This window comes from Cyrtonyx montezumae, unplaced genomic scaffold, assembly GCF_038088225.1.
Source record: "Cyrtonyx montezumae isolate F1298 unplaced genomic scaffold, pur_monq_1.0 scaffold_36, whole genome shotgun sequence".
NCBI lineage: Eukaryota > Metazoa > Chordata > Aves > Galliformes > Odontophoridae > Cyrtonyx > Cyrtonyx montezumae.
In genome coordinates, this window is record NW_027072041.1 from 3,917,681 (window position 1) to 3,939,938 (window position 22,258).

Consider the following 22,258-nt stretch of genomic DNA (forward strand, 5'->3'; position numbering starts at 1 on the left):
TCGGCGCGGTCGAGCGAGCTTAACGGACGGCGGCCTCCGCCAATGGGAGGCGGCAGGCTGGGGGTGGTGCGGTTCCGGGGCACGCGCGGCCGGCGACGGGGGGAATGAGCTCGGAGAAGGGGAACGTGACGCGCAGGCGGCCCCAGCGGCACCAGAACGCGCGCGCCTTCAAGAATGACAAGTACGACAGCAGCGCGCGGCTGAAGGTGGGCGCGGGGCCGCGCCGGGAAGCGCCTGGGGCCGCGCGGGCGGGGCGGGCGGGACGGTGTGAGCCGAGGCCATGTGCAGTGACCGGAACCTACAGCGGGAATAAAGCGATCGTCTCTGTGCGGCGACCGAGTGTTATCTGCAGGGGGTACCAGCGCGGCTTCTGCGAAGGCGCTTACGTTAAAGATCTCGGCTATACCGGCTCAGCGTTCTCAAAGTCGATTTTGAACAGTTTTAGCTATCATCAGTGCAGCAAGGCAGGCCCTGCGTGCTTTTGAGGCAGCCGAAAGGCGCTCGTGTTTTGTTTTCAGGCTTTAAAAAACCTCGCGCTGCGCTTGGAGGCAGCTCCCGCTCTTTCATCGGTGCTGCACGCGTTGCCTTGGTTTGACTTCCACACTGTTGCCTTTTTTAAAATTGTTTCTAAGCCAGGAATATATGACAGTGTAGTCCTGGAACATGCTCTCTCTGTGGCAGCGTAATAGTGCTGTGGGAGGACGGAGGCCGTTCAGTGTACTTAGCAATAGCACCCCCTGAGTTGGGTTGCTTTGTCTTAGGACAAAATGCCTTATGAAACTGAGAAACGTGAATAAAGCGGAACGCAAGATAAACGTTCTGGAAGTGTAGTGCTATTGTCGTTATGTCAGTGTCCCTTTAAGTAACGCGGCTAGGCTGTCAAAAAGAATTGAGAGGAGGGGAACAAACTGGTAAGTCAAAACAATGGCACCAAAGAGTTGTGGTTTCTTTTTTTTTTTTTTTCTTCAGGTGTTTGTAGGACTGGTTCTACAAGTTGAACGGTTCGTTTTCCTGCTCCAAGCATCACCTGTATTATTCATTGTTTGAGTCACTTAATGATTCCTGATAGTAGAGATAAGTGTGTTTTCCTGTATGTACCCCCACGAAATATCCTAGAGAGCAGGTCTATCAGAAAAGTCCTTAAAGAGAAACTGAGTTCTGACGTCACTTTTGCAGCTGAAATTATAACTTCAGAGTGCACTTTTTTTCCTATCTTTTAATATATATTTGATACCTTAGAGAAGTGACTCCACAGTGCCATGCACATAAGTAAATACATTTAAACAAACAAACATCTTCTGAACGCAGCTGAGATTCAGTGTACTTACTGACTATGATGTGTGACTGTGTTGTTCTTCTTCAAGGAAGTGCTTTCTTTCCTCTTTGTACCTGACAGTTCTTGGAGATTGCTAAGTATAAGGAAGAAGCTGCTTCCTATTACAGGGTAATGGGAAAGAATGTTTGTTTTTTTGTGGTGTACTTTTGTATACAAATTCAAAATTTTGGCTTCTTTTAATAAAGAATATGCAGAGGCCATTATAATGATAACTAGGTCTGATTCTCCCATTTAAGGAGTTTGAAAACGAATTTAACAACATTTAGGTGCTGATTATTGTCATTCCATGTTTGCTGAATGTTGTCTTTGACAACATTCTCTTGTCACTTCTGTGTGTTTGTGTGGTCCTGTGTGATCACGTGCACCACAGATCTAAGCTGTAATGAGATAAAGGAAGAAATAGTGGCAGTTTGATCATGAGGACTGCTGCAGAACTGGGACATTTCTCCTTTCCATCTCTTACTGGCTCATTTGATCAGAATGCTGAGAGTTGCAGAGAGTGGGTGGATCTCCTGTAAATCACTGCTATTTTAAGTTCATGTCCTGTCTTTGACTACGCAGTGTATGCAGTGCGGCTTAATACCATCTTAAAAATCTGTGGAATTATTTTTAGCTTAAAATTTGTATCTTTTTGCATGTGTGTACTGTGTTAGCAATGATGAATATCAACTACAGTAGTTTCAGGTTGTACTGTGGTTGGAGCTGAGATAGTTATTGTTATTTCTAGTTTTCTCTGTGAAGAAGTAGCTGCAGAGGAAATTAAGTTAATAGTCATCTTTTTTGTTGTTGTTTTTTGTTTTCTTTTGAAAGGTTTTATGCTTTCTTTTTGACACCGACATTGGAGTCGATTTTCTAATCTTAAAGACTATAGTTCTAACTACTTGTAGAACATGCTGAAAGGGCTCTTGTGTTTCCCCTAATCAACAGTCCCTATTACCGCGTTATTTTGGGATGGGCTAGTTGAGGTCAAACAATGAACGCTGTCTCTGAACTGTGTCTGGGTAGCTGCCTACAACAGTGCTGGGAAGGCTTGCATGCTAGGATGAACTGAAGAAGGCAGAGCCAGACAGAGTAAAGACACGCTGTGCTGTTAATTACTGAATCTGGGAATTTGTTTATGGGTGATTTCTTTACATAATATATTTTGGAGCAGCTGTTGAATGACACTGAGATGAGGAATATAAAATTATGTTACATAAACATCCATTTTGTATTAAGTGTATTACTTAAATCAATGTGGAAACTGGAAGTGAAGGAAATTCTAGAGGTAAAAGCAAGGAGTATTCAACAAGATATTTTAGGACTCCACTGTAAAGAGATGGTAGACCACAAACTGAGTCATATTTACACCAAGTGACTGGTGTGTTTCTCAGTTTCTTCCCCTCATTAATTACACCCCAGATGATACTCCAGATTTTTCAAAAATTTTATTAACTCTGAACCTCAGCTTTACTGTGATGCTGATGCTAACTTTTCTTCAGCTGGCTGTGTAGATAATTTGTTTTAGTGGAGACACTGGTCAAGGCTGTGGGAAGGCATTGGGAAGAGGCTTAATTGCTCAGTCAATGAACGAGACTTAAAAATTCAGAAAGGAAGATATAGGTAAACTAGCAGCCAACTGGAATTGACAAATAACACTACTGGACTTTGCTTTGCTACAACATAGAGCAACTTGGCAGGATAAAGTCTTCTTTTAGCCATCCCTTTTGTTATTAATTGGAAAGTGAATTCATGCTTACCATACAGGCTTGGTTGTAGGTAGAAGAGAAGCAAACAGAACATATATTTTGGACTGTGATCTAAGACAGTAGTGAAGACAGACAGGCATGCATACATATGCACATTGTCAGTTCTTCCAAACACAATCTCACACATACTGGGATCCATGGTTGTTCTGGGGGAATGAAGTTATGAACCTATTTGCTGATGTGAAAAAAGGCTAAATGTCTTGGGGATCAGAAAGGCCATTTGGAATTGGGCTTGAAGGAAGATTTTGATTTCATATGTTTTAAAATAAATATTAAGTACTGTATTTGAGCAAGTGAAGCTTGCTGGGGAAACTGATTTCAGGTGTGTAGTGTAGCCCTGAAATACAAGGATTTTCTATCACAGAGTGTCTGCATTGTTCTTTTCTAACTAATTTGTAGTCATTTGCTTGAGTTTGTGTGCAATTTTGTTTTTCTCATGGATGTTACGTTCAGACTTGTTGATCCAGTCAGTAACACCTGTTTCTTCTGACAAGAAGGTTTCTGGGTAGCACTGACACTGTGTTGATTTATAGTAGAATAAGCCACTGATGTGTGATAGAAGATTGCTGTCAGTGCAATGAATCAAAACACACGTGCAGGCACACGTAATTAGAAACTTCCAGACAGACAGTGAGGCATCTTTGAAGCCCCATTATTACATCTTCCTTGTGACTGCTTTTTTTTAATGCTAACTTAAGCTAGGAATTATTCTGTGAGCCAAGTTAGTAGGTGTAGGCACATGTGTTTACTTTAATACTTTCTGAACTGCTTTTGGCAGGTTGTTAAATGATTGAATGTTGGGTTACTTGAGCATACAGAGGATGCTGTTTTATTGATGCAGTTGACCTGACAGTGTGTATATAATAAGCACATGGGATGTTTTGTGACTGTATACTTCAAAATCTTTTATATATGTTGTCAGTGTTGCATAATTGCTGTTTCTTTGGAGAATGTACAGACATACTGCAAACACTGAATGAACTACCCTGTTACTGGAGGAAGTACGGCACAGGGAAAGAGGAAAGAGCTAGTGAGTAAAATAGGGAAATGAAAGTAAAAAACAGAGAAACTGCTGTGACAGAAACGGAATCTAATCTGTCTGAGTAGTTTTCACACCTAGAAAAAGCATTTCAGACCGTAAGCATTAAGCATTACAATGTCTTTGTGCATGAGAAGGCTGAGTGAACACTGAGTCAAAAAAATGTTGGAATGAAGAGAGAATGTTAGAAGTCCTATTTCAGGTCTTTGTGTATGTAGTTGTTTTGTTTTGTTTTTTAAATGAAATCAAGCTATTAAGTGGTTGAAAGAAAAGAAGGTTAAATATGTGAAATGCGTCAAATACATACAGGAGTGAATATTGATAGGAAAAATGAACAACAGAGAAATTTATTTGACTGTTAATTTCCCTGTTGTGACTGAGATAGCAGGGAAGTTTATCTTCCTGTTTGAGGGGAGCTTTACGTATTTTTCAGTGAATAAAAAAAAAAATACAAACAGATCAAAATCACCTTATCCAAATGTTTAATTGTGTACTATTTTCTTTGCTTCATGAAGTCTGCTTTGCTTTTGAAAAGCAGCTTGTTTGAGTAGAAGTAGGATTTAAAAATCAGGTACTATTTCTGAGCAAGATATAACTCAGAAGACAAACACAAATCAAGGTTTAACTGGGTAAATCTGCCAGCTTAATTTGCTTGATATCAGTCCATCTTTCTCTTTTGATTATCTATATCAGCTGGCTGGTAGAATGATGTTAGTGTTGCTTTCTCATTCAGATCTGATGAGGCAATGATTAACAATCTCACCCCATACCTTCAGTGTCAAAATTGAGTAAAAATTAAAGGAAATTGCTGGAGAAGGAGGGAAGGTACTGTACTGTATGTGTGCCTGTTAGAAGGATGAAATTAAGACTTAAATCTGTTGTCTTCCTTGCAGTTGCTATCTTCTGGGTGGGTCTTGTATTGTTTCTTAGAGTTCCTGTGTTAAATCTGATCAACAGTGATGACTGTTGATAAGTCCTGGTGCCTTGGATTAGGATTTAAGTTATATGTAAATGTAATCTTTATACATGCAGTATAATTTGGTGTCTTTTTCTTTTACAGTAATACCATAGCATTTACAGCGTGCTTCTTCTAAGAGTGTTGTGCTTCAATTTACAATTGAGCATTTAAGACTTAGTAACTAAGTATTAAATCTCAGATTCAATAAGGTGTTCAATCTGCTTAGATTCTTGAGATCACTCTTCGTATTTGTTACTTATTTAGAGGCCTTTGTACTTCGATTAAATTTCTCATTTGAGTCGTGTATGTTCAATTATTGGCAAAAGGAGCAGGAGCATCCCTGCATACTTCCTCTAACTGTGTCTCTATAATGGCAGATAAGCACTCCCATCTTTATGTTTGGAATGAATTTGGCCTCTTAGCTCTCCTGACTTGCTATGCTTAGCATTTCTACTGTGACTCAAAAATCTGTCTCTGCACAAGCCACCTTCGTTCTTACAGCACAGTCCTCCACACTTATATTTATCTTCATTTCCCCTAGGGAATATGCAGTTTCATTGCCTCTCTCACTGAAGCTTTGTTTAGTCAAGGTGATAGGCTGATTTAAAAGATGGCATCTCTTCAAGATATGGGTCTTTGACTCATTGTGAAAAGTAAATATTAAATTTGGTATCACTAAATTTCTTTCTCTTCATGGCTTTTGAGTCTGAGCTCTTAGTGTTTTGGTCAATATTCAGAATTTATCACCTTGTCCTGAATATTTGGAGTAGGACTGATTGAACCAGGGAAGTGGAACAGTTGAAACTTGAATCTTGTCTGTGTAAAAACAATATAAATACACAGACCTGCTCTGTACCTGGTAGAGTTTGACTGTCTTTATCTAGATAACGTTTCTTACTATTAAATTGAATTACTTTACTTCAGAGCTTCTTGTGTATTGCTCATATTTTACTAAAGCCCTTTTTCAGTGGGGGAGCAGTGTATAGAGGTAGAACTAATCTTCAGATTCAGATGAGACTCAGGACCTTGTTTGAAACAAAGGTGGCACGTATGTCTTGCGATGAGTCCTTGGTCTTGCTGTAAGGGCCGTTTCCAAGCATTCTGAGTGCTTTCCATGAATAATGTGAAAAGACATCTTTGTTATTGGGCATCATCTGCCTTTTAGTTTTATAAAAAATAAAATGAAAAATTAATAACTGGAGGATCATCGTATATTCAGGAGCTGAACAAGATTAGACGGGGGAGGAAGAAGAAGCCCTGTTAATTATAATTATGCACAATTCATTGTGCCATTAAAAAAATATTTAGTAGAATTTGAAGTAAGATTCTACAGACTTTGAATTTCCTTCAGATGAGAGGTGAAAGTAACTCCTGCCTTACTCTTCTGCACTGCTTACATCACATGCCTTCAGTGAGGCCTCCTCAGTTCCAGGTGTGTCACACATTGCTGAGCCAGTCCCTGCATGGTGTAGGGACAGGGTTCTGTCCCCTGTGCTGATAGCATGACTCATTACTGAAAACTAGGCGGTTATGAGCAAGGAAGTAACTCTTGTTTTGTAAGACAGTGTTCAACAGCATCCAGCTGTGAACTGTTGCAGTGTTCTGAAGTTTATCGGGTTCTGCCTTGACTATACCAAAGACAGTTGATTACAGTAAAGCACGCTTTGAATACAGATTACAATGTTTGTGTCTTTCTCCCCTCCTGCATTACTAACTAATGCAGATCAGGAGAGTGAGGGGGGGAACTGGGAAGTTTGGGCCTATTTGCAGATTTTTAGAAGCTTAATCAGGCTATTCTGCTTGGAATCTTTGTGCAAGTTAAGCACTGAAAAGAAGGCTTATTTTCAAATTGCGTGCATTGTGAAAGAATGAGCACAGATAGGCTGGTATGTTTGTTCAGCAGCATTTTCACAGGTATCTACTGAGGACTTTGCACTGATTTTCTTCTCTCAGAAAGTTTCTGTGTTGTCTAGATAATTGTATTTCCCGTTAAATTTCATTCTCAATACATAGTTGACATCAGAGCTTTCTTTATTAAAGCGTTTTCAAAATCTTTTTTTTTTTTTTTTGAAGGAGGAGGAGAATCGTGTCTTTTGTTTCTTTTTAACATGCTTAGTCAGTGTTCAGTCATTTGAAAAAAGTTTTCTGTCTTTTAACTTTCCAGACAAGAAGTGCCACAGCTGAACAGGTAAAGCTGAGTAAGAATGGAAACAGTACAAAGCAAGTCGCAGAGTACAGTCTCACTCATATGCATTATTTCCTCTACCATGTATATTTATAGGCATGGAGTAAGATACTGTGTGTTTAAAGCTAGGCTTGTTCTTCTAATTTAAACTTCTTTGTAATTGAAGTAGGCTTTCTTGAAGGAGTAAGAAGCTCCATAAGGTCATTAAACTTAAGAAATTATTTCAGTAGCTGCTGTATTGCACAGGTGAACTTTTAAACTTAATTCTTGAGGAGCGATATAAAACCAGATACTGATTAATGCAGGATCTGTCCCAAAGAACTTCTGGATATTTTAAGCAATAAATGTGGTTTTGGCCATATTAGTCCTACAGTTTTTGTATAGCTGTCAATTTGAATCTGTCTCAAAATATGGTCATTTTTATCTGTGGTGAAAATTCTGTTTTCATAGCTATGCATACATAAAATGTATAATGATTGTTATTACTGCTGACATTTTTTGTTTAGAGAAGAAATGAAAGTAGGTTGAATGTATCAGTATTCATTACTTGATCTTTAAGGCAGCGGTGGTTTGTTACTGCTCCCCATCTCTGAATGACTTGCCTTCTGCAAACCATGCCAACCAGTTGACAGTCCATATTGCCCATCAAACTAAACACAAAAAGTTATAGAATATCTTGGAGTAAGTTATGTGTTATGTTGAAAATATATTGTAGTTTAAAAGACCATTTAAAAGACTACCATACCACCACTACCCGCCTCTGATATTGTGGGCCAAAATCATAAAATAGGAGGCATTACTTTCAGAGCAGCCCTTACAGTGTAGCAGTATCTTGAGCAATAGTAAGCAAAATGTTATGTCTTGTGAGGTATCCTTTCCAAATAAAGGCAGCATATTTTAAGGTTCGTTTCTACTCTAGAGACATAGTAATAATAATGATAATAATGAAATAGCAGTACACTGTAAATAACGTGAGAACGTCCTTAATGTTAATGTTGTAGCAATGTTAGTAATACTGAAGAGTACCTCAAAGTAGATGACCTCACCACTCTTTCTTCTGAAGAAAGTAACAAGTGGTAAATGTATAAAATGCTTAAATTAACATCAGATAATTTACTAAATATACTATGAATCACATGATGCCTAAAAATGCTTTCTAAGCAAGATTATACTCATAAAAATAAGAAACCTTCCCTGATTCCAATTATTATTTGTTTGTTTAGAAAATAAATGCCAAGCTTCATGATGGAGTATGCCAGCACTGTAAAGGTATCTTGGAGTGGCGGGTAAAATTCAGCAAGTATAAACTACTATCAAAACCTAAAAAATGGTGAGTACGGATATTTTGTCTTAATTACTAGTAGAATTGTTCGTGAACTTTTTGGAGAATATTCTGGTTTTGGAAACTCATAAATGCTATCATATTATATTTTTCAATCTGAAGTTTGCAATAATAGTCAAAATACAATATTAAATTTCAATTTATGTTTTTGTCTTAAACATTAGAAAACATAGCAAGGCAACTGCTTACTCCCGTACTGTTAAAATGTTTGAATATTCTTACTGATCACTTTGAACCAGCAAGTTTCCAAAAACATGTCAGTATGCCCTTCCAAAGAAAGAGTTAAGTGTGAATCAATTACAGTGTGATTTTCTCAGACCCTGCAGTAAGTCAGCATTGATATTGTCTGCACAATTATATGTATATATATTTTAAATGTTCACAATGACTACCTGGCAGAGGAATGGTGAGAGAGGGGTTTTCTTAGAGGAATGGTGAGAGAGAGTTTTCTTAACATTGTGTTGTGTCAGAACTCACTGTCAATCTCAGTGTTACCTCAATGCATACAAATTGTTTCAGTATTTGCTTTTCAGTACCTTTTAGCAAGTTCTTTCTTTTCGATACTGAAACCATAGTCATACATATTAAGTGTTTAGCACTATTTGCAAACATAGCTATATTGATTATTTTTGGTAAGAGCATAATGAAAATGATAAATACCTCTAAATAGTTTGTAGATTTGTGGTAGGTTAATCTTCTCAAGTGTCTTCCTGCACATCTGTTGAGGTTCTGACATCAGAGCCTCCAGGTGCAGCTAACACTTCAGCAATGGAACACTGAACTCAAGGAAATTACAGCTGGGATGTAGTGCGCAATATAATCAGCTTTGTCTCACTAGTTCCTTCTGCATGTGTGCGTTGTTCTTAGTTATGTACTTCTGAAATAGATGCTTCTGAACCTCTTATGTGAGTGCACATGTAATTTCCTGAACGACTGTGTCGTTTTGGTTTTCTTAAGTTTGAAAGAGAAGGAATATCTGTTCATACTGTATCTGCCATTTGCACTGTTTTACTTTCTAATATGAAACTGTACACAAAAAAAATATGTTTTCATTAAACAATTTCATCCTTTATGTTCAAGAAAAAAAATCTTCTACTTAATGTAGAAATCTCTAGTTTTCAAAGTGAACGTCCTGGGTTATGTTCACCATTAAGTAGGGATTCTCTTTTTTTTTTTTTTCTTTAAACTCTTTCACAAATGACTAGATCATGTAGCTGGGTGAGGGTGTGGTGTGCAGTTGACACAGGTAAGAGTGCAGCAAGGGCACAAGGAGGTCTGCTTTCTTCTCATCTGGTTACAGTAGGGGGCAGTACTCTATTTACAAACATGGTGACCACCCACCGCAGCAGTTGGTCTGAGGTGGAAACCTAAATAGAGGAGGGACCACAGCCTTTCTGGGCTGATGAGTAAACTCTCATGGATTTCCCAAGGAGTAACAGAGCTGCCCAGAACTTTGAGACTGCAGGCAGAGTGGGGTGTCATGGGTGCAGATATACCCAACTTGATGAACTTTTTGAGGTGGTGGCCAGGTTGCATGAGAAAATCACCAGGCTGATATGTACCCAGCAGTTGGAGAGAGTATAATGCTTGGTGTCATACAGTGACATGAGCAGACTAACAGCTCCATCTTAAGTGTCAGCAAGAGGAAGAAGATAAGCAGACTTCCGGCCCTGAGGAGTCATAGGGACAGAAAAATTCAGGATTAGAGACTGGACCTTTGTCTCTGCTCAACAAGAAGAAGGCTTCCCCTTGCCCCTGAAATATACTCAAGCAACAGATATGAAGCTCTGGGGGTGGAAAGAGAAGAAGGTGTGGATAGTGATTTAGAACTGGAAAGGAACAATCGTGTTAAAATGGTTCAACCAAAAACCTGAGTTGGAACCAGTGAAGTTAAAAAAAGGCAAAACATTATATTAGGGATTTTGCACTGAGAGGCACTGAGGCCCCCATTTGATGCCTGGATAATCACTTCAGAGGTTTGCTGTCTGCCAGAAGCCTGCATCTGGGCCATCCAGAAGATGCTATATCAGGTATGATAAAGCCAGGGGACCACTGTCTGCTCCTACTCTTTCAGACTGGCTCACAGGAGACTGCAACTAGGAAACTACAAAACGTTAATAAATATTGTTTGTCCCTTAGGAAGATGTCGAAGGGATCAGAAGCACAGGTAGTGTTCTCCTCAGTCCTCCTGGTTGGATATTGGGAACCAGGAAGGAGGAGGAGAATGGGCCAGTTTGATGAATGGGTACATGGATGGTGTCACACTAAAGGTTTTTGTTTCTATCATTTAGGATGCTCCTTTGTATAAATTGGACATGTTTATGTTGGTTGAGATGCAACTAAGCAGGAGGGAAAAGAACATACTGGGCTGCATGCTGTCTGTGCTGTTCATCACCAGAGCTTTAAACTAAATTTGGTGGAGTAAAGAGATATACTAGTGTGTGACAGAGAAGAGCTGGGGAACACTGTCATATTAGGAAGCAGCAGGGAAGAACTTCACATTTATCAGTGGAGTTGCCCTCTATGTTAAGAAGAGAAATAGATTGCAAACAACTGCCTCTGAGAAACAGCCACAACCAAGTTAAAAGCTTGTGGATTAAAATCAGGGACCAGGCCAATAAAGGCTTCTAAATTAAATAAATAATTACATACTTTAAAAATGTGACTTTCAAGCTGAGAAACAAAATCTTTAAATCACAGAGTATGGAAATTGAGAACTTACATGCATATGAATTTATTTTATTTTTTTAACTTCTTTTAAAATTATGATTTCTAGTACAACCACAACATAGCCTTTAATTTTATTTGGCATATTTAAATATTAAACTTTTAAAAACAGACTTTCATTAATAGTGTCCTATCAGTGAGGCACAGCTGAGAAGAGCTGAAGACATGCTAGAGTCATACAAGACATTCAGATATACTTGATGTTTGTCTTTACCCTGTGTTAGTCTACAAATATATCAGCTGCCTAGTATGGGTTATTCAGTTCTGGGTTCTGTTTACCAGAAATTCAGGGCATTAAAAATGTCAGTTGAACATTAAACCACAGCATTTCAAGAATTATTTGATGTACAGAGTTTTACCATATTTGAAAACAGTAATGAAAAACCTCTAGAAAATTAGGATGGTTTTGTTTAGAATGGAGTTCCTTGCAGGCATGCGTTTGTAGAAAGCAAAGTCCACTGGTTTTGTTTATATTCTGGGAAGTTCAAGAAAATGACATTGCATTGTTTTGATTGAAACCCTTTAATTTGTAATAATCTATGCACCTTCTTATGCTGTATTCATATATTCATCTGGCTTACATATAAAAGAAAAATCTATGAAGCTTTTAAAGCAAAACACTTACCGAAATGAATGATTTATTTTGTCACTTTAAAGTAAGATTTTTCTTTTTATTAATTCATATTTCTTCAGTTCTTGTTTTACTATGGAAGTATGAAGCTTGACTATAAAAGTGCCTCTTTTGAAGGCTCTCTGTGCTGTGCAGGCGGTCTTTCAACACTGAATATTTAATAAATACACCAAAAATTATGTTAAGTAATTATGGTTTTTTTCTCTTCACAGTGTTAAGTGCCTCCAGAAAGCTGTGAAAGATCCTTACCATATTATTTGTCGACCATGTGCTAGTAAACTAGAAATCTGTGCCAAATGTGGAAAGGAAAAAGAAATTGTAATTCCGTAAGTAGCTATAGATTGTGTAGTTTCAGTACTGCACTTCTTTTTTTTTTCCTTTCTTATAAAGCTTATTTGGAAACTATACAATACATGCCATTTTCTGAATAACTGGCAGAAATCAGTAGAAGTCATCAACTTCATTTTCTGCTGGAACCAGGGAGGAAAGCTTATTGGGGTAAGTGAGGCAGGGTCAAAATAAGTATTACTTGGATAAGACACTTTATTTTAATACCAAAGAGAAGACTGCGTTTCTTCCTTAGGAACAAAGCACTTTAAAATATATTTAAATATAGAGTGTCATAAAATATGCATAAGCCAATTTAGTGTTTGCATTTTGTGTGTCATTTGATGATTCAGTGACCAGTGAACAGAAATAAAGATGAGCTGATACTGAGCATGGTTAGTGCTGTGCTTTTAGGAGGCTTTTCATTTTTTTCAATTCTTTTAGTAAAGAAGTCACCTTTATTGAGCATTCTGTGTTAATTTAGTAGCATGTGACAGCTCACCAGCAGTTGACTAGTTAGTCAGACTATTTAAAATCATGCATATATATATATACACCTCTGTGCCTGGGAAGATTGTGGAACAGGTCCTACCTAGACGATATGTTATGGCACATCAGGGATGAGCAGGCAGTCTGAGACGGCAAGCTTGGCAGGTGATGCCTGCTTGATCTGGTCACCTTTTGTGATGGAGTGACAGCATTTAAGGGGCAAAGAAGGGCAACTGACATCATCTGCCTGAACTTGTGACAGGCCTTTGATACAGTCCAACCACATCCTTATCTCAAAACTGGAGAGAGATGGATTTCAAGGGTGGATTATTTGGTGGTAATGAATCGGTTGGATGGTCACAGCTAGAGGGTTGTGGTCAACAGCTTTGTGTCCAGATAGAGGCTGGTTATGAATGGTGTTCTTTCAGTGTTATCCTTGGGACTGGTACTCTTTAACACTTTCATCAGTGACATAGATGGTGGGACTGAGTGCACCCTCAGGAAGTTTGCTGATGATACCAAGCTGAGTGGTGTAGTTAATATGGCAGAAGGAAGGGGTGCCATCCAGAGGGACTTTGATAAACTTGAAAGGTGGGCCTATGTGAAGCTAATGAGGTTCAACAAAGTGAAGTGTATGATTCTGCACTTGAGTTGGGGTAATCCCAGGTATGTATACAGGCTGGGAGAAGAACTTAGGGGCCCTGGCAGATTAAAAAACTTAACATGAGCCAGCAGCATGACTTGAAGGTCAGTGGTGTTCAGGGCTACATATGAAGAGAGGTGGCCAGCAGGTCAAGGGAGGTGCTCTTCTTTTGTGAGGCCCCACTGGAGTACTGCATTCACATCTGGCACCCCCTGTGCAGGAAAAATGTGGAGCTGTCGGAGAGGGTCCAGTGGAGGGCCACAAAGATGATCAGGGGGCCAGAGAACCCCTCCTATAAAGACAGGCTGAAGGAGCTAGGCTTGTTTGGTCTGGAGAAGAGGAGGCTGTGGGGAGACCTCATTATATGGCCTTCCAGTATTTAAGGGGAAATTATAAACAGGAGGGAAATCAACTTTTTGCACAGGTAGATAGGACAAGGGGAAATGGTTTTTAACTGAAGGAGAGAAGATGCAAGTTAGATGTCAGGAACAGGTTACCCAGAGAGATTGTGGATACCCCATCCCTGAAGGTGTTCAAGGCCAGGCTGGGTGGAACTCTGGGCAACTTGACCTAGTACTTATCTAGTGATTGGTAACCCTGTCTGTGGTAAGGGAGTTGGAGCTTCATGATCTTTGAAGTCCCTTTTAACCTAAGCAGTTCTATGATTTTACTATACATAAATATGAATTCCCTTTATTTCTTAGTCTCTTTTCCCTTACTGTCTACTCAACATGGAAGTTGTTTTAGGTTATTGTCTCTCTTCTTCTCCCTTACCTATCCAGCCCAGGTAGAATGTTGTGTGCTTCATCCCATTCTTATTTAAAATAATTATGAATTCCAGAAGTAACAGTTGCTAACTTAATACTGATTTCTGCAGGATTGATAAAGGACAAGATGGAACTGAGAATAAGAGTACAGAAAACGGCCAGGAGAGTGGACTGAAGGATGAACTGGATTTTGACACAAACTTCAGTAGTACAGACGATGAAGAAGATTCTGATAGGCTTGAAGAAAGATTTAAAAGTATGAAACTTGAAAGGACAGAGATACAAAAAAGTTGCTTCTAGAAGAGACTGTACACAATCAACTGTGATAGACTGATGCTTTCCTATGTCTTCTGCTCTGAAAGCCTGTTTTGACATTTAAGATCTTCATGTATTGGCACAGTGTTCTGATGCTCGCTGTGGGGAAAGAGCGGAATTTCTTGTAAAAAGACTCAAGAGTCTGATTGTTTAAATACAGTTATTGTATAGATGTTCCTCTCTGTGTAATTGTTACAAATCCAGTATTACACAACTGCTTTATGGCTCTTTGGAAAACTACATGGACATCTGTAGTACAAATAAAAAGAACTGTCATTAAAATAAATCAGAAGAAGAGAATCAAAATAAATTTGACTTTGAGGGAAGAACTTGCACCTTTTGTCAGTGAGCTTCCAGAGGTGATTGCTGGTATACCAAGTGGTCATTGCTTTTACACCAATTATTTCTTTTCCATGGAAAAAATGCCTAAGTGCCATCAGTATGCATTTCATATTTGTGACCAAAGTTATTACCAATATTTTGAAATTAAAAACAAACAAACAAAAAACAAGCACCTTAAGACTTCAGAATTTTTCATACAGATTCCACACTTTCTTTTCTTTCAAATGTAGACATAATGAAGTTTGCTCTGATACAAAAGCACTTAGGTGTCATGTAGGGATGCTAGTACAGAATTATGTTTACTGTTACAATTTCAAATGCGATATCATTACATAGCAAGATATGTAGTATAGTCTTCCTGATTTTTGGTTCTTTGCAGGCATTATTTAAATGTAGACTGAGCTCTAAAAGAACTTAACTGAAATGAATTTCTGCTGGATTCAGTATGGTTTGATTTCTTTAATGTCATCTGTCACATCTATAAATAATGCAAGAGAAGTCTTTCTTATTTATTAAATGGTTTACCCAGATGACAGTATAGTTCTTGCTGACCACTTAAAAATTACCCAGCCTGGTTGTTGTTCTGTCTAAATTGCAGTAACAGGCATAGACAAACAAACAAACAAAAAAAAAAACTGGCTTCTTCAGTTGAATTATGAGGGACTTGGATTTGTCTTTTTCCTTCAAAAAAATGGAAATGTTGAAATTTTTGTTTCTTTTAGGTAGGAATAGGCACTGTCTCTGCTGTAGCTGTCTTTAAAAGAAAATCTGGTTACCAAGATGTGGAGTGCTAAGAACATACAGTGGTCAGTAACACAGAACCTGTTCAGGTTGAAAAGACAATATTAGCATTTAGTATTGATAATACATAACAGCAAAATTATTGTAATTGATCTCTAGCATTGAGCTCATACTTTTTTTTTTCTTATACTGCTTTTGTGCTTGTTATAACACATAAGTCCCTAAGCATTTTGCTGTTTATCATCTTTTATTTAGATTTGTCTTTCACGTATGTATATTTTCATGGGACATTAAAACATCAACTTTACTTTTTTAAACTCTTAAGTTTGTATATTAACATCCAAAACAACCTTTCTAAATTATCTCTAAGGACTAGTAACCTGCACGATTTAATTCTTGTTCCTTTTCTGTGCTGCTCCTCTGCTTGTGAAGAAAGTAATTTTTCTATTCCATGTCCGTTTTCTGTATATATGGATTTTTGCAAAGTGTTTTATGATAACCACAAGCAGCAAGCCATTGCAGCAGCAGAAAAGAAGTAGTGTGGTGTTTAGAAGAGAAGCTGGTCAGAAGGTCACATTGCATTGACAGATACGTCCTCCCACCAGGACAGCAGTGACGTCTGTCTCTGTGTGACATTGCCTGTCCTGCCAGTTGACATTGGTAAAGATAGAGTAAACATGGAATAATCCAACAGACACTGCAGACCACTGGTGATTCTGGGGTGTAGTTAATAAGTAACCTGGCATCAGCTGCACAGGGGCACTACGAAGGGGGAACGTGAGTTTTCATGAAGATGAAAATGTACTGGTTATGTACATTCTTTCACTTGGACAAAGTTGATAATGACATGCCCTTCTGTCCAAAGGTGAAAGGAAATACAGATGTGATAGGAAAACCTGTGCAATTGGCAATAAGAAAAGAGGAAGGGCTGTCTTTTCAAAGTCAGTGTTAGTACGGGCAAAGGGCAGTTGAGCAAGAGCAACAATGTTAGAAAATGGTCTGAAATTAATATATTTACATCTCATAACTTTCTAGTCAGAGTTTACTTGGGTAGTTGATGCCACCACTACTACAAGATGTTAGCTACTGGTATGATAAGACCATGATGAGGCTGCTGGGGCTTAACAAAACTGCAGTGCAGGTTTTAGTCTAACAAAGATACTCTCTGGAGACAGCTCTTGGTTCTTGCAAATGTCTGGTCATCGGTCTTAACTGGTTAAGATGCACTGCTAAAAATGACTGCTGCAACTAAAACTGCATGCAGTGGTGGTGAGATTCAGCTTGTAAAACTCCTGTGTTCATGTATGCCATTACAGGAAAAAAAGGGGTTTCACTTTTTACTGAAGGGGAATAGGGAAATAAAAAGAACAGTCTTTGTTTGCTTGTTTATTTTTGACAGAAGTCAGAATATATTTGGAATTACAGTAAGAAGTTATAAGACAAGTAATAACTCAGAATTGCAAGGTGTTTTTTTGTTGTTGTTGGGTTTGTGTGTGTGTTTTGTGTGAAGTACTTGTTGAAATTAGGATTTTCTAGGGATAGAACCTCTTTAAATACTGATCCTTGATATTTTGATGAGAAAATCAAATGAAAGATCAATTTCTAGGAGGAAATTTTCTACTCACAGGGTGGCGAGGCAGATGTGGATGCCCCATTCCTGGTGGTGTTCAGTGACAGGTTGGATGAGTCCATGTGCAACACAGTTGTGTGTGGCAACCCTGCCCATGGCAAAGGATTGGATCTATAAGGTCCCTTCTGACACAAGCCATTCTATGATCAGTCTGAACAGGTTTTTTATTTCTGAGACAACCTTCAGGCTAGTTACACAGTAGAAAAAAACATTCAATTATTTATTTGTTTATTTGTTTGTTTATTTATTAGCTGGAATTTTGAAAGGTTCCTACGTCTTCTTTTACAAAGAATACAGTGAGTTTGTAAACTGAGAAAGAGGGGAAATGCTATCACCATTAGCATGAGTGCAGTCTATTGAGATGCTATTTAAGGGATCTGTCTAGGACGACTGACTTAGAGTGTTTCAGGAATTCTACTGAGAACTGTGGGTAGATGCCTAATACATTAGTGAAGAAGGGAATGATGGATGTTTATAATTAGTCATCTGAAGAATAAAGATGGAGTGATGCTGCTGATACAGTTGGGTTCCTTTTAACTAATTGTTCTTATAAGTGTTATCAATTCTCATTTAGCGTGACTCACCACTGTTAGTAATTAATTAGATAATGGACTGTTGATGTGTGAGTAAGGCATGCCAAGATGATTCTCACTTCACAAGGGGAAATGCTTATCATAGAACTTGTCATTGTTGACTTCATCAGGTTTCTGGAAAACAAAATTCCCATATGTACAGATGTAGTAAGAGAATTTGGATTCTTCACAGCATAAGGAGAGACCTTTACGGACACTGCTGCTTCCTAGCACTATTTGCTATCAATCTTCTTCGTTGAATTTTGTAGGAATCTCTGAGACATATTCAAATGTTTTAAAGTATCACGTGATATAAAAAGTATTGCCAGTGATTTATTTACATCCAGTTTTGCATGAGGCTGGGCTGTTCTATTCTTGTCCTGGCTACTGATTAATCTATATTCCTCCAAAGCATATAATACCAGCCTTTGAAGGTTTATAGGACTACTGGTTAATTAAGAAGAGGGTAAGTAGTTTTCACCCTATAATGGGCACATACTTGGATGCTGAGATGCAAATCATAGCATTAGCAAGGAAAATAGAGGAAAAAATAGCAGGTAGTCAAAAATGAGCCACCTAGTAACCCTAGGTGAGCCCTACAATTACATGTGTTTTCTTTGGTCAGGAATTCTCACAAATAAATGGACTCTGGCAGAAAATGCAAAACTTCCTCATAGGAAGCATCTCTCTGACTTAAGCTGCTAATAAGGAAAGGATTCTAAGTAGCATTAAGAGAACTTCTTAATGACAAGATGTTTAGGGAGCTGGTCATGCACACTGTCAGCATCTGTTTTATTTCATTCTTTGGCCTGCCTTTTAGTTGAAAGCTTTTAGGGAGACAAAGCTATATATGAAAAAGAAAATACATGTTCCACATAAATGCTCTCATCACATACACTGAGTATGTAAAATAGGGAATCAGGTTCCTGTTCTCAGAACAGTTGAAAACATACTAGTATTTGAAATGAGGTGGATCTGTCTAGGGATTGATAGTGTGTTCTGAGACAAATCACCTGCTAGACACAGGCTAGAAATGAAATGCTTGCCGAGTTTCACGTAGTGGATATTTTTGTTGGGAGTCTCTAAAACAGATAAGATGAAATCACAGAAGGGTTTGCTTTTTCTTCTTCTACAGAAATCAGTGAGAATATTAATATTTCTAACTTCACAAATTGAACTCATAGCTCAGTCATTGATAAAAAAAAATGAATTCTGTGATCTGAAATAGAAAGGGTTGAAGACCTTATCCAATACGTTAGAATCTGACTTGAATTTCAGTTGTGTATTGTCTTTATTTCCATTCAGCTTTGACAGAATTTTAGAAAACAAAGGTGTAATTACATAACTAAAAGAGCTTTGGAAGCAGTACCAAGTAGTTTGCTTGATTATCTATATGTTCACTTATGTATTCTTAGAACTGAAGAACAGAAGACCTTTTTTTGTTGTTGTTCAAAAATATGAAATGGTTATGTGTGTTCCTGAGCAGTAGCACTCACTTTAAGTATCTCTTTTTAGGACAGCTAGCATTTCTAAGTCTCAAATTTGTCATACTTAAATTCCCAGCACTTCTCTTGCTGTTTCCTGCATACTTGGTGAACAAGTATGACATAGTGTGTGAAAATAGTCTATGAAGATTAGCCATAGTTTACATGTTTGTAAGCGTAGCAATAGTGAAACCTGTAACATTTATTAAAGCAAGGTCTGCAGGGTAATTATGTGAGAGTTTGAATTGCTCTTTCTCACAGACTTTCTCATTATTTATTCCTTTTTCTCACAATCTGCTTCTGCACTGTGCAAATTGTTAGCTTGAATGAGAATTGATACAGTCTTTGAGCTGTAACTGCATTTCTCCAGGTTTTTGTGTATCAACAACAGAAGTGATGCCACAACTATGAAGTGAACTGCTTCCTTAGAAATAGTGACATTTGTGAGGTGTATGTGTAGTAAGTTGAATCTGAACTTCTCGGGGAAGACAGAAAATAACCGTATGGTATTTCTTGTTATTGGACAGAAGTGCAGAATAACCCTAAACCTTTCATTTCCAAGGAAAAATAAACCCCATAAGAGCAGATAAAATCTTTTCTCTCACCAACAGCAGATTTCTATTGCTTACACAACAAAGATTTTTTGAGTTTCACTGGCAGCAAGAAATGTCTCATGCTCACAGGCAGTAACTCCTCAGTAGTGGCTGAGTCTGTTTTAAAATAAGTTAGTGATTGAACCTCCCAGAATGAAACAAACTTGTACCTGCATAATTTGGCAACAAGGTATAATATATTATTACATATTCTATATATACTATAAAAGTGTGTTATGGAAAGACCAAACTAATGAGGAATTTGGCATAAGTATCTAAGTTTGTTAAGATCTGATGCCATTATGCCATAATATTCTTCCTTGGGAATATGTAGCATGAAGATTAAAACTTCTCAGAGCTGTATGATTTCTGGACCCTCACGAGCTACTGTTTCAGCTGAAAGTTTTGTTATGCTCTATAGTCTTTGTATTAGCTTGGGTTGCATTTGGGTATAAATAGTTATGACCATTTGTAACGTTATGTTCTCTTCTGCATCGGGACAGAATTACAAGTTGAATCATTGCATTCAGCTAGCTGCTCCATTCACACCCCCACAGCTTAACTTTCTTCTAAGGACTGTGGAAGCCAAACAACGGAGATGGCTGGCTCTGCACATTATTTCCAAAAATCCCATTAGCAGCCGACTGGCTGTGACACAAAAAGGGCTGCAGTGCTTGTCCAGCATACTTCAGACACATGTCCCATTGGCTGTTCTTGTCTCCTTTCACTCCAAGCATGTTGCAGCCCAGACTTCTCTTCTATAGAGGTTAGAATTAGAAGTGTTTTTCCCCCGCTGAGGGTAGAAGTTTGGCTTGCTGTTAATGAGAACACAAAATGAAGGACAGTGTTTATGCCTCTAGCCTTTGAATGGAGAAGAGGGTCTGCCAAATATCTGAGGGTGTCAGGCAAAGTTCCTGAGCCAGGTCTGTCCAAAATGCCCTGTGGAGGCGAAAAACAAAGAAAAAGCCACTGGCTGAAATAAACACAGTGTGAGCATGGAAATACAGAGGTTCACACAGCCCACAGCCACCTCTCTTCATCTTCACAGGTTCCAGCTGTCATTGTAATGCATGTGGAAATTAATCCAAATAATAACCCACTGCTTTAGCATAACTGATCTGACAACAAGTAGTGTTTATTGCCTCCTAGCCATCTTAATGAGATTTGCAAGCAGGCTCTGAAGAATGAAATACCTTGTTCCTGTTTGAGCTCTCTTAATTTTAGGTGAAAATGAAAGCAATTTGTAATGGGCAGAAACTATTCTGCAGTGTAGTTGTTCTCCTGGGGCCCAAACAGGAATTACCTAGAAAGAAGAATTACTAATCCAGCTCCTGAACTTGAAACTAGGTCATAATTGTGACAAAATACAGAGTTATCACTGTGATTTGATGGTGTTTCCACCCCTAACACCTCCTCCCTACCCCTCTCCCCCCCCCAATCCCTTTAAGCCATGCTTATAAATATCAACACTACTGAGCAAAGTTCTGCTGTGTACAAAGCTGCTTCATAAACAAGACCACTGAGTCATATTATTTTCCACCTGGGAAAGATAAATTGTGTGACAACAAAACTTGATTTACTGATCTTGGTAGTTAAATATGTATTTTCTAATGGATTTCACAGTGAGATAGCTCACTGGACTTCAAATTTTACTTACTTTGACTGAGTTTTGTTTGACTTGCATATTTACAGGAGTGCTTTGATACTCCACAGATGACAATGTCCCAAATCTGAATGGCAGTTCCTGATCCAGAGTATAATGTGTGAGTTAAGACATACATGAGGGGTCATAGAAGCTGCAAAGTTTCACAGCAGGCAGCTGAGCAAGAGAGTGTCAGCAGAACCCCAAAATTTTAAATCCTAACTCAGTGCCTTACAAGAACATTTTTTGGTGCCTGTGTAAACTACCTTTTGTAGGCTATTTTTTTTTTCTTTAAGAAATGCAGAACAAGAAAAACAGTGCTGAAAATAAAACAAATTCTTACATCCAAAAGCCAGCAAATATGCTTGCTGAAGGTATGCGGTGCATCATTGAGCAAAGAGGCTCTGTCAGTGCGCTTGTCAACGTTTCTCTCTAGAAGATATCCCCTTAAGACACCAGGTGTCACTATAACAAAGTGAAAAGTTTAGCTTGGAATTCGGCCTCGTACTAAGTGGTGATAGAGGCTTTTAAAACCACAGGTGACTTCAAGGCCCCAAGCTGTGTATTCTGAAAGCGCCTCGTTTTCACCAGATTTTGTCTCACAAGGATACAGCTCTCCCTGACCTGTACACAAAGATGTGGGTATTCTGCACTTCTAGCGAGAGGTTAAGTTGCCCAGGAGAGGGGCTGGGATTGACTGCTGAGCTGAGCCAGGAGCTCTGCTTTTGATTTTGAAAGCTGCTTTGA

General features: G+C 38.4%; 1 protein-coding gene across 1 annotated transcript; it reads left to right on the plus strand.

Moving 5' to 3' along the window:
* Positions 1–82: 82 nt before the first annotated feature.
* CUNH9orf85 (chromosome unknown C9orf85 homolog) lies at positions 83–14,807 on the plus strand. The gene is made up of 4 exons (XM_065745510.1): positions 83–206; positions 8,490–8,596; positions 12,179–12,292; positions 14,303–14,807. The coding sequence occupies exons 1-4, from the start codon at positions 105–107 to the stop codon at positions 14,490–14,492; spliced, it is 513 nt and encodes a 170-aa protein (XP_065601582.1). The 5' UTR covers positions 83–104; the 3' UTR covers positions 14,493–14,807.
* The last annotated feature ends 7,451 nt before the right edge of the window (positions 14,808–22,258 follow it).